This window comes from Poecilia formosa, unplaced genomic scaffold (assembly GCF_000485575.1).
Source record: "Poecilia formosa unplaced genomic scaffold, Poecilia_formosa-5.1.2 Scaffold44, whole genome shotgun sequence".
Lineage (NCBI taxonomy): Eukaryota > Metazoa > Chordata > Actinopteri > Cyprinodontiformes > Poeciliidae > Poecilia > Poecilia formosa.
The window spans coordinates 491,601-504,184 of NW_006799983.1; the positions used below are offsets into that span (position 1 = coordinate 491,601).

At 38.3% G+C, this 12,584-nt stretch overlaps 1 protein-coding gene across 1 annotated transcript; it reads left to right on the forward strand.

Annotated features, from left to right (window-relative positions):
- The first annotated feature begins 1,060 nt into the window (after window positions 1–1,060).
- Window positions 1,061–7,207, forward strand: cnga1a (cyclic nucleotide gated channel subunit alpha 1a). The gene is made up of 8 exons (XM_007551828.2): window positions 1,061–1,454; window positions 3,387–3,491; window positions 3,628–3,684; window positions 3,946–4,095; window positions 4,184–4,288; window positions 4,511–4,617; window positions 5,309–5,919; window positions 6,013–7,207. Exons 2-8 carry the CDS (start codon window positions 3,415–3,417, stop codon window positions 6,946–6,948), a joined length of 2,043 nt encoding a protein of 680 aa, XP_007551890.1. The 5' UTR covers window positions 1,061–1,454; window positions 3,387–3,414; the 3' UTR covers window positions 6,949–7,207.
- Window positions 7,208–12,584: the final 5,377 nt, after the last annotated feature.

Genomic DNA, 12,584 nt, shown 5'->3' on the forward strand with positions numbered 1-12,584 from the left:
TTTACAAGGCATGACGAGCCGTTAGACTCTGTGCTTCGATGCACTTCAGTGACTTGAAATGCCGAACCTCGGCTGATACAATACAAAACCCTTCATTACACGCTCTACACGGGATAAAGGATGTTCCAGATGAGATTCCCACTTACCAACACATTTACAAACTTCATGGGAGATGCAGTTTGGAGAGACAGGCTCTTCCATTTATGGCTTTTGATCAACAGAATGTAAAGACTTGTCAACATGTCTAAAGTACACTGTCCAGGCTGCTCCTTACTTTTCCTTCTTGTGGACATCACAAAAGTAGATTTGGAAATAAATAGATGTCACACAGGTCTTGCATTGCATAAAAAATGCTGAGAACTGGAACAAAAAATAAAATAATATTATTTATTTTAAAAACCTTTTGTCACATGTTGTTGCTATGGAGAGAATGTCTGATTTTAGGAAAAACTAGCAGAAGAAATTTAAATTGGTTTGGTCTCCAATAACACGGAAGCCATGACAAGCTCAAGTCCTGGCCTGTCAGCCTTTGTCACATGTTTTTCTTTCTCTCAAAACCCATTTTCCTTTCTTACCACTGTCAAAGAAAAGGCCATGAAAGCCACAAAATGTTTCTAAAAAACTGAACAAAACAAACAAAAATTAAGCATTTGAAATTTCTCTGTGTGAAAGTACTACGGAAATAAATTTGACCTCATTCGTCTATGATAATTTGCAAGCCTAAAATCTCTTACTGCGTTAAAACTGTAAGAGAAATAAAGTTCAAATAATCTCCTCAGTTTTCTGATTTAAATACAATATTTACTGAGAATAAGCTGCAAGAATCAGACCTGCCAGCAGGGTGAGACACTCTACCACAGGAAGGCCACCAGCTTTCTGCGCTGCCAGAGGTCAGCTTCAACTTTACTCCACCATTCTTATGCATTTAAAGGGGGCAGATCTATCTGATCTGAAATCTGTTCTGCTGGTGCCGGTCTAATAGGATCAGGGCAGGATATGTCTGAGAATGCTGACCAAGCAGCAGGGGTGTGTGTGTGTGCGTTTCTGTGTGTGTGTGTGTGAGCTCACTGCAAGACTAAATCCTATGCTATTTCACAAATGGCAGGAACATTACAGATATTTGCAAATTATAAAAATGAGAACTTGACTGACACAGAAATGGCTTAGTTATCATCCAGTCATCTAAATTTATTTCCTCAAAGCTTGATTGTCAAGTGAACAAACTAAGATGGCGTCTTTCCTTTTCTCAGCTAACTCTAATCCCCAAATCCTTGTGAGGGTCACTCAGACTCAGTGACAGTCGTTCAGACTCAAACTCAGAGGTATTAGTTTTTAGCTATGTCTTGACACTAATAATAGTATTATTACTTGACTTATCATTATTATTTTAGCGTTACAAGGAAGTTACAAAAGGATTAAGAGAAATGGACTTGATAAATTAAGGACTGGAAAAGGTAAGACCAGCTATATTTGACTACATGCTAAATTATTATGGACGACATTAAATGAAACATTTTAGTACTATGAATCTAGACTGCTCTGGCACAGTATTAATGATTTGTATTTTCTGTTTTGTTTAACTTTATTTTTTTGTGGCCAAACACAAAATTGAGTCAGATGAGGTTTTACTGAAATATTGAAGATAGTCATGCACTGTCAGATTCACGACCAATTTATCATCACAAACACTGGAAAAGAGTAAAATGATGCAGACAAAACAATGAGCATGCAAATTCTCTGTTTTGTGTTGGGTATTATTTATGAGTATAGATGCAATCTTGTAATTTGAAGTTCTCTGCTGCATGAGTTTGTGGAGGAAACCCATTCTGCTGCTTTTTGCTGCTTAATAAATGTGTTATTAAAAATCCAACAGCAAAACAAGATACAGAGAAGAGTTTGACTGATAAGTGTCTGTGGTTTAAATTACTTTTAGAGAAATCTGAAAACCTGTCAGTCGATGCTTCCAAGATAGAAGAATGCTTTATTTTGGTAACCTGATTTCCAAACACATGAATTCATAATTACAGGGTTATGTAAAAAAAATAAAACAAAATATCAGTGTGGTGCAATCGTGTTATTTTTCCTTTTCTCTTCAAACACCAGCTTGGTGTTTCCATTGTTTGATTGTATTTCACATACTGCTCCTTTGAAGTGCACTGCTTTAAAAGGGAATTAAATTAAAGCCTCTTGAGGATTTTCACATTTTGTTATGTTACAACCGCAAATCTTAATGTACATCAGGTTTCTAAAAAGCATATTTCCTTCTATGCACGCAAAACTAGGTTGAGACTCCTTTTATGAATTACCGCATGAAGGCAGAGTGGCGTGGAGGTGAGCCGACTGTGGTTCTGCCAAGACGTAATGGAGATCCAGGTTGCTTTGATAGTTGTCTGCAGATCATCTGCGTTGTTTGGTCAGGTGTTGTCTCTCATCTTCCTCTTGGAAAAGCTCCAGATCTGGCCCATCTGCTCGTCATTCAAGCACAGAAACACTGTTATCACTGAACTAGTTTTTGATATGTCTGGCACTATAGGCAAGTCCTTCTGGAAAATGAAATCAGAATCTCAGTAAAGCTCGACACCAGAAGAGGCATAGCGTACTCTAACATTTCCTGCTACGAGGCTGCACTGGTTGTGTGGGGACCACTGTGGACCAAGCTGATATTATGGCATCCCAAATCATGAGTGGCTGTGGAAACTTCCCACTGGACTTCAAGCAACATGGATTCTGTGTCTCTCCTCTTCCTACAGACTCTGGGATCGTGATTTCCAGATGAAATGCTCATTTTCACGAAAAAAAAATAAAATAAAATAGACACATAAAAGACAGATCTCCCACTTAAGTTGTTGATTTTTACAACTCCTCCTCAACCCTGTGTTGCTCCTTCTTGTTAAATGTTGTATAAACACTTTAAAGTTTAAGGTTAAAATTTGAAAAAAAAAAAAAAAAAAAAACTTCGCTGGGTCAAAGTCACTGTGATGTTAAGACAAAGCTTTGAGAGAAGCTTTAAGCAAACATTAAGATTAACGTAGTATCTATTAAAAGTAGATGGAAGTATTATTTATCAGTCTACAGAGGCTGACTTTTATTCTCCCCTATAGTTTTCCTTTAAGAACTTGCAGCTGTTAAATTTAATTTGTTCTTTCCTCTGCCACTGGCGCAAATGTAAGACATGCCATTTTGGATCCCTTCATCCTGAGTATCTCAAATCCAACACTTTCTGGGTAGTGTTACATTTTCACCCTGCTTCAGTTTCAAGCCATGTAGAAGAACTTGTGAGGCTTTTTTTACTCTTAACACTGAAAAGTCCATTAGCCAGTAATAACATGATAAGTTTGAATTAAGTCATCATTAATCTATGTCTGTCTTTTGTTTGAGCTTTGCAGGACAGATCAAACATTTGCTACAACAACCATGTCCACCAATGCAATGTCAGGTCACACAGCTTGCAAACTTACCACAGACAGTGAAGAGCAAAGTGAGGATGACCTGTAAGTCGTACTTCAAGTACTTTACCGCTCAAAGGCAGACCTGTGTTGAGTCAAATGCACAGTTCATAAGAATGAAACAAGACAAGAGATTTGCCCAATAATTAACTATGTGTGTAACATGCTGTGTTTCTTTCAGAAGTGCGCCTCAATCAAATCGTCTGGCCAACATGAATAACAGCAACAACAATGAAGAGTAGGTACAGTTTGAAGTTCTGAAAATATATGGGAGCCTTTTCTTTGATTAGCCATGTGGGCTCAGTTAGCCTGTTAAATGTCTCATTTTTTTCACCAGGGAAAAAAAGAAAAAGGAGAAGAAAGACAAGAAGGAGAAGAAAGACAAGAAAGACAAGAAGGAGAAGAAAGAGTAATTATTTTACATTAGAAAATCTTGACAAATGTTACAAACCTCTGAAGAAAACTTCATGGTCTTTGTCCATTGCACTGAATCTTACAGGAAAAAGAAAAAGGAGAAGGAAGAAAAAGAAGCAAAAGAAAAGGAACAAGAAAGAGAAAAGGAGAAAGAAAAGGAAAAAGAAAAGGAGAAGGAGAAAGAGAAAGAAAAGGAGAAAGAAAAGGAAAAAGCAAAGGAAAAGGACAAAGACAAGTAGGTTCATAATTTAGAAGATTATCTGGAAATAATTGCCATGTTCGTTCAGGTGGATGATTTCTTCTTTCTTTCTGCTCGTTCACAGGCCCAAGGAAATATTCGTCATTAATCCAGCAGGGAATCTGTATTACAACTGGCTTTTCATCATTGCAATGCCAGTCATGTATAATTGGACGATGATTATAGCCAGGTAAATTAGCCAGATAGCTAATCCACTGCTACATTGTCCTTTCTTGCCAGGTGTTTATTCAATGGCACTTTCTAACTTTTGCATAAAATGAGGCCAAGTCATTTCAAGGTCGTTTCTCAAATTCTAGATTTAGTTAGGATTTAGAGCAGTCAAGAAAGTCACAATCTCTGTTCTGTTAGATGATAAGGGGATAAACAATCATTTATTACTATTTTCCAACAGGGCATGCTTTGAGGAGCTGCAACAGGACTACATTCTCTACTGGATTTTGTTGGACTACAGCTGTGATCTAGTTTACCTGGCGGATATGTTCGTCAGAACCAGAACAGGTGAAAACAAACTTGGGTTTTCTCATCTACCAAAAAAAATAAAAATAAAATAAAAATCACCAAATTAGAAAAAAAAAAGAGTTTGCCAAAAAGATTTTAAAATGTCTCATTTAAAATAATGAAGATAATGTGTTCTATGCTTCCCCTCTTCACACTGAGTATAAAGGCATCCTCTTCCTTCATTGTTCATCCATCCGCTGCTTTGTTTACTGTGGTGGCTGGGGGGCTAGTGCCTATTTCCAGCAGTCAATGGATGGGAGTTTGGCACATTGCTTGGTGGCTGCAGGTTCACTTCAACTCCTTGTTGCCTTGTTCCATTTAGAAAACACAAAAAGTTCCGATTTGGAGTCTTCTATGAAATAAGCTCCTGTCTTGGTATTGTCTTGACTTGTCAAGCTGTCCACAGTTTATCCCGAGTCCCACCCATTGACTAGTAGAATAGGCTTATGCCCCTGATGAAGATGAACACAATTAATCTGGTTCAGACAGCAGATGGATAAAGAAGGGAACACAGTAGTGTCTTTATGTGTCCTTGACACAAACTGTTTAAACCTGAGGTTGGCAGTGCACAGTGCCAGATGCAAACTCAACTTCTGTGCTGTAAAACAAGTAACCAAAATATAAATTTGGTGTACATAAACTTTACAGTTAAAACTGACCCTGCTTCTGTATTGCATCTCCTCCTTTGCAGGGTATCTTGAGCAAGGCCTGATGGTGAAAGATATGAAGTTGCTTCGAGATAACTACGTCAAGAGCTTCCAGTTTCGTCTCGATGTTCTCTCCATGCTGCCGACAGACGTACTTTATTTCGTCTTTGGCCTTCACTACCCCGAGATCCGCATCAACAAGCTGCTGAGAATCGGCCGAATGATGGAGTTCTTCACGAGGACGGAGACTAAAACCAATTATCCAAACATCTTCCGCATTGGGAACCTAATCATGTACATTCTCATTATCATCCACTGGAATGCATGCTTCTACTTTTCATTCTCCAAGTCGATTGGCTTTGGCGCTGATGACTGGGTCTACCCAGCCCTCGACGATCCAGAGGAGCCTGAGTTTGGGCAGCCTATGAGAAAATATGCATTCAGCCTTTACTGGTCCACGCTGACTCTGACCACCATTGGCGAAACTCCACCACCTGCTCTTGACTCAGAGTTTATCTTTCATGTGGTCGACTTCTTAGTTGGAGTCTTGATCTTTGCTACCATTGTGGGAAACATTGCCACCATGATTTCCAATATGAATGCTGCACAGGCCCAGTTTCAGTCCCGCATCGACAACATCAAACAATACATGCAGGTGAACATCGTACTGAAGTCTGAATGAGAAGCTTCAATTATTGAATTATCTGAAGGGTTGTTAATGATATACTCCTTTGTATCTCACTCATAGGTTCGAAAAGTCAGCAAAGAACTTGAGCTACGAGTTATTAAGTGGTTTGACTACCTGTGGAATAACGGCAAGGCACAAGATGAGAGGGAGGTGCTGAGATATCTTCCTGACAAGCTACGAGCGGAAATAGCCATCCAAGTTCACATGGACACCTTGAAGAAAGTTCGGATTTTTGCGGACTGTGAGGCAGGCCTCCTGATCCAACTCGTGCTCAAACTCCGTCCGCAGGTCTTTAGTCCAGGAGACTACATTTGCAAAAAGGGCGACATTGGTCGTGAGATGTACATCATAAAAGATGGAAAACTAGCAGTTGTTGCCGACGATGGAGTCACACAGTTTGTAGTGCTGGGAAGTGGTAGCTATTTTGGTGAAATTAGTATCCTTAATATTAAAGGCAGTAAAGCAGGCAACAGGCGAACTGCTAACATTAGAAGCATTGGCTACTCTGACCTCTTTTGTCTTTCCAAAGACGACCTGATGGAGTCACTGATCGAATATCCAGATGCCAAAGCCATGTTAGAGGAGAAAGGCCGGCAGATCCTGATGAAAGATGGTCTCATAGACTTGGACCCCGCCAACATTAAGCCTGAAGTTAAGGAGCTGGAGGAGAAAGTCACCAAACTGTACAGCACAATGGAACTGATGCAGGTGAAGCTTAAGAAGATTTTGGGAAATTACAAACATACTGGCAAAGCCCTGAGACAGAGGATTACAGATCTGGAGCGCCTGAGTGGAGAGGAGGTGGAAGAAGAAGAGGAGGAGGAAGATGGAGGGAAAATAGAGGCTAAAGAGAAGGAAGAAGAAAAAGAAACTGATGAAAAGGTTGTGGAGGAAAAAGAAGAAAAAACAGAAGAGGAGAAAGGAGCTGATGAAAAAGATGAGGAAGAAGGAGAAGAAAAAACAGAAGACAAAAGTGAGGTAACAAAAACAGATTAGGATAAAGGTGGAGAAGGAAAAGCTGATGAAGTAAACAATGGAGTAGCAAAAGAGGACAAGACAGAAGAGTAAAAGATAAAAATAAAAAAAACATTTGGTGTCTGAAAAACTATTTTTGAAATGATCGCTGTCACTCATCCTGTCAGGCTTTCTGGCAAACTCAGAAGGGATGATCAGGAAGGAAGATCGTTAAAACATCAACTCAGATATGTCCATAAAACTAGTTATTGTACAAAATTATATTTTGTCCAACTGTTCAGTTTGTTGTCATTTGTTTTTCAATTTCCAAAGACTTCATGTACACCGAGTCTGGAAAGACCTTCTGCTATTTGCAGCACAGCAGCATTAGCTGCCGTCCTTATAAGTGCTGTGAGCGTAAATGTTGTTGGACCAGAAGAATATGAATCATGGATCAAATGTTGCAGGTAAGAAACACCCACCTGTACTTGATGGGAGTGAAACTGTATTTTAATGAGCCAAAAGGGCTAAATTTACATTAAATTATTTGACAGATCATTTTATCAAAAGCACTTTACTGCTTAGGAAAAACCATGCAGGCTCAGAGCCGACATTTCTATATCACAAAAACGTGTTGAAAGACAAAGGTCAAAGTCAGTACCAGCACAGAAATCCGAGCGAACTGAAGTTTAGGTATTTTTAAATGTTCCTTCAACATATTTCTGCTCTGATGGCAACTGGTAGCTTTTCTCACCTAAATAAAACCACAAACGACAAAAATCTGTGCTGAAGGTGTTGGGTGGGGACATACAGCATGCCAGTAGCAGTTGACAGTGTTAAGAGAAACACAACATGAGACTGCTTTATGGTAGCTGTAGGAAATGACGGCAGCTTCAGTGGACACAAACGTCCATGACTACTTCCAGTCTGAAACCACTGGTTCCCAGTTGATGGCTACAAATGACTCTTTTTATATGACTAAATGAAAACCACATCTGCTGGTTTAATTCTGCACCACCTCTAGCATCTTCCAGGAGTGAAGACTTTTAATTTCTCCACCTTAAATTAGTCTTTTTGTTTCTAATAAGAGGCATTTATCGTTCGAAGTACATTTCAAACAACAACTGCACGTAGATGCATATTTGTCAGCTGAGACTCCGCTCATGTATGTGACACACGGGTACACACAGAGCACCTTGAGAAAGCCAGAAGCAACTGTGACCAGCTGGGAAAAAAAAGAAGTTTAAGAAATCAACACAGAATAATTCAAGGAAATTATATAATTTAGCGGATGCCTTAAGTTTAAGTAAACTGTAGCCCAAAATGTCATACTCATGATTTTTAAGGGGCCCAAATTCAAAGGCTTACCGGAGACAAGCAGTCTTATTAATCAAGTAGCAACGATGTAGTGGTGTAAGAGTTAGGTGAGCTTAGATGAGAGGGAATGTGGAACAGCTGTGGAGAAAGGGAAAACAGGAAGTATGACAGAAGGCGAAAAATAATCACAGATACTCGTATCTGCTAGAGTAGAATGGACCACAATGCACAAAGGACAGACTGCAAGAAATAACTTAAATGGTTTCACAGAGGACTTAACTAATATGGACAGATTGTAATGAATAACAGGGAATTAACAGAATATGGCAAGAGCATGAATACATAATTGAAACCAAATCCAAGAATGATTAATGATTCATTTCCCTAACAAATTAACATTGATACAAAAAATATCATCACTCATCCATTAGCAGGAAATGAGACAAACCCTAAATATCTATGGTAAGTAGCAGGTTTCTTCCAAATGATTAAAATGTGGTGTTTTTTTTTCTTCTTTTTTTCTAACAATTTAATAATGGGTATATTATATATATATTCCAGAATATACAGATATGAACATTGCTATATTTACATTTTCTCAAACATTTTTGTCAGTTCATAAATGCACCACATGAATGTACATCAACACATCTCCTATGAAATCACTTATTCATAAGCTGTCCAGAAAACCTGCGGGAGCGCGTCTCATGCATTGAAAGTCCGCTGCTCTCTGATGCATGTGTAAATAGGAATCTGTTGACAACATCTGCATCTAATTATGTGATTATTCTCTGACGCTCGTGTGAGAACTGTTGTAAACATGGCTTGTACTGACCAGGGAGTCAGTAATGCACCACAACACTAACGATAAAAAAAAAAAAAAGAATAAAGATTTTATTTGAAACATTCAGCATCAGTCATACAGTTCATTATTTTTTTCCAAGTTAAAAATGCTGATGTTTTGGAGTGAAAAGAGAAATAATTGTGTCACATTTACCCTTTTGTGGTTATCATAGCAGGACTTTATCTTTTCCCAATGTAGTAATATTGAATGTGAACATTTTCTGTATCATGTAGGTGGGATCTTTCTACAGTAAAATATATTTTTTTTACAAAACTGCTTAAAACCTTTAGCTAATATGGCGGGCAAGGAGATGAAAACCGAGCAGCACTTTATTTTCTGAAGACGCTTGAACTGAACTTAAGCTGAACGTCACAATGGGGAATAATGGGATTCAGGTGAGTTTAAATGGAGCATGGTTGTTGGTGATTGAAGGTCTGGTCAAATTCATTGATTTACAATGATTTTTTTGTCTTTTTTTTAACAATCCCTTGCACTTAGAAAGAAGGATCTGAGAAGAGGTCCAACCCCATCTTAGCAAAATATACCAACCAATGTGATTGATGAATGTAATATTTTATAATTTCAACTTTTTTTTTTCATTTTAATTTACACCAAATTACTCTCGTTCATTGTGTGAGCTGCTTGATGCATGCATGTATGTTTATGCATGTTAATGTCCAACTTCTTTAAATCTTCTCATCTAAGGTTTCATAAATAGCTACAAAATCAAAACGTATAAATCCTCTACACTCCGATATTTTCTACACCTCGTTCAACATTACAGCTTTAGTCTCATATTTTTTAAAAATGATAATGGCACACACTTATTTACACCTTTCAACATCCATGTGACGCATAAGAAGGAGATCATCAATTGTTCTTTGTGTCTCTCATCAATAAAGGCTCCATCACACACACAGAGAGAGAGAGAGAGAGACACTATATAGCTTTGACAACATTAAAGCAACCATTTGGTTTAGTCCAGAATAAAACACTCATTAAGGCAGAGTTGTTATCAGTGTGTACACAATCTTTGAAGTGAATCATACAAGCACTGTTGTAATTACAGAGGAGGCACTCAGAAGGATTACTGTTATATTCCTCAGCTGGCACAATTGCAGCAGTTCGTGTGCAGCATATCGGGAAAATCTCCTTCAATTTGCAAGAGTCTAAACATTTTGAAGATGTCTTCAAAATAATCACATTTCATTTGTTTACTCAACTCACATCATGGTGGAAAATCAGCTTATTGTGTTTCAGCACTGAGACTTTAACGTCCTTGAGTCTACGAGGTTGGTTTTACAATAAGCCCCAAAAGCACAGAGATGCTGCAAATACAAAGCAGTGTGACAGAAAAGTTGTGCAAATTTATAGGAAATGAAAAAACCAGCAAAAAAAGGAGAGAAACAATAACTCTGACTTCTAAATTGTAACTCGTTTTGGTTAACTAATAAAACCGTACGCTGTGTCGTATCCCACTTTCACTGATACTGAAGCAAATGTTTTAGAAAATAAAATCCCCACTAAGTGTTGATCTAAAAACACTTCCGGTCTATCTGCTTGTTTAAATCACTGTGGGTTTACAAACAGCACATCAAGCTGTTCAAGCTTTCCTGCTCCTATTACAATTGATCTTTTTGTTTTCTGTTCTCTAGCACCATTTCTATTGAAGGCACCAAATTAAAAAACTATTAATTAAGGTCTGAATATTAAGACAAACATAAAAGCTCGTTAAATAAGAAAGGAAAACCCGAAACAAGTTGTGTTCATCATCGTTAAAGCTGTTTCTTTTTCATGGACAGCAGTTTCCTTAGGCTGCAAATCAGGCTGAACCTTGTTAGAAATGTGAAATTCAGCTGAACTTGTACATCATGAAAAAAAGACTCTGTTCAACCTTTTCATGTTTTTTTTTTTGTTTGTTTTGTTTTTTTTTTGTCTCCTGAGGTAAGACTCTAACAGCAGCAGGGTACATCTTGTCTTTGGTTTCTGAATGACATGTAAGTGATCAGAGAGCCACCTCTCACTTTCATCTATTAACCCGGCTCTTTTATCAGGCTGTCAGACATTCTGTCTGCTGGCCTTAGCTCTAACTCTTGCACACAACACACATTTCTTTTCTTACTGTGTGATTTTGCTGATCAAATTTATCATCATGTTCCGTCAGTTTGACGTTCACCTCATGAACCTGGAAAGCAGTTCTCCTGTTCTCCTTCTGACACAGTCACTAAGTTTCTCCATTTGTCCTTTTTATATCCACACCAGCGTCTTTTAACCCAGCATGTTTATCCCCAGGTACAACTTTTATTCTCATTTCTCTTTTTTTACCATCACACTTTGCAGCCAACTGTGTCCTCCTGCACAATGACTACAATTGCTATTAAGCCGAAGGACTTAATAGCAATTGAAGGAAACTTCAAAAACTTTTTTTTATTAAAAGCTGCGTTTTGCTTGAGTAAAAACTGGAGGGATTTTTTAGTAAAGCATATTTCACATTTATAGTGGAAGCAGAAAATGAAGGCAAGGTTGTTTTGAAATGCAATTCGTAGAAGCACCCAGATTGTCGATTGAGACATCCTTAATTTTTCAAAGGACTTTTTTCAGGTACTGAGTCAAAGAAGCTTTTTCAGGCTTGCTTGAAAACTAGTACAGTCTCCAAAAAGTTCTCATCCCTTGTGTTGGGTTGTTTGTCCATTCTTCATGGGGATCGACTGTGAACAATCCTTTTCAAGTCCAGTCACAAATTTTCCATCCATCCATTATCTTTACGCACGTATCCCTAGGGAGATTGCGAGGTATGCTTGTATCCGGCGGTCAATGAGCGAGAGGTGGTGTACACCCTGGATAGGTCGCCAGTCCATCGTCGTATTTTCCCGGAACACAATAAAACTATTTGGATTTTGTAATTTCACACCTTGAAATTTGTTTGTCTTTTTAAGACTCCTTCCCTCAAATCCCCTTCAACATGGCAACAGTGCACCTCCACTATGCTGTTTACAACTGTTCTTTACGTACACCAAATGGCTGATACGGGGACACTAAATGGCACAAAAAGAATCAAAACAACACTCCAGGCATGTTTTAGACGAGGAAATAACATTAAATTGTGATGTGAAGCTCAAAAACGTTATCACATAATATTGCCCCTTTAATTGAAGTCCAGAGGATGTTCAGTGCGTAGGAGATTTTTTGTATCCATACAAATTATGTAGATCGTGACTGATTTGTGATTTGAACAGTTGAAAGAGTAAAACTTTCAAAGAGGGCAAATGCTTTTCATAGGCAGTGTATGTTCAGTTTTCGTTAAAAGTTGTGATTTAAAGAAGATGGTTAAACTTTTAAACTGTCAAGGGTGTGGTTGGTGGTGGTGAGGAGAGACGCTGAGACCCAGGTTATGATGAAAATGGTGATATTTAATGACAGAAGCTCAACAGTCCAATACAGGTAGAGAGTAAGCATGCAGCTAATTACTGGTAGCTACTGATACACTGATGACTGAAAACTAGAGCTGATGCCGACA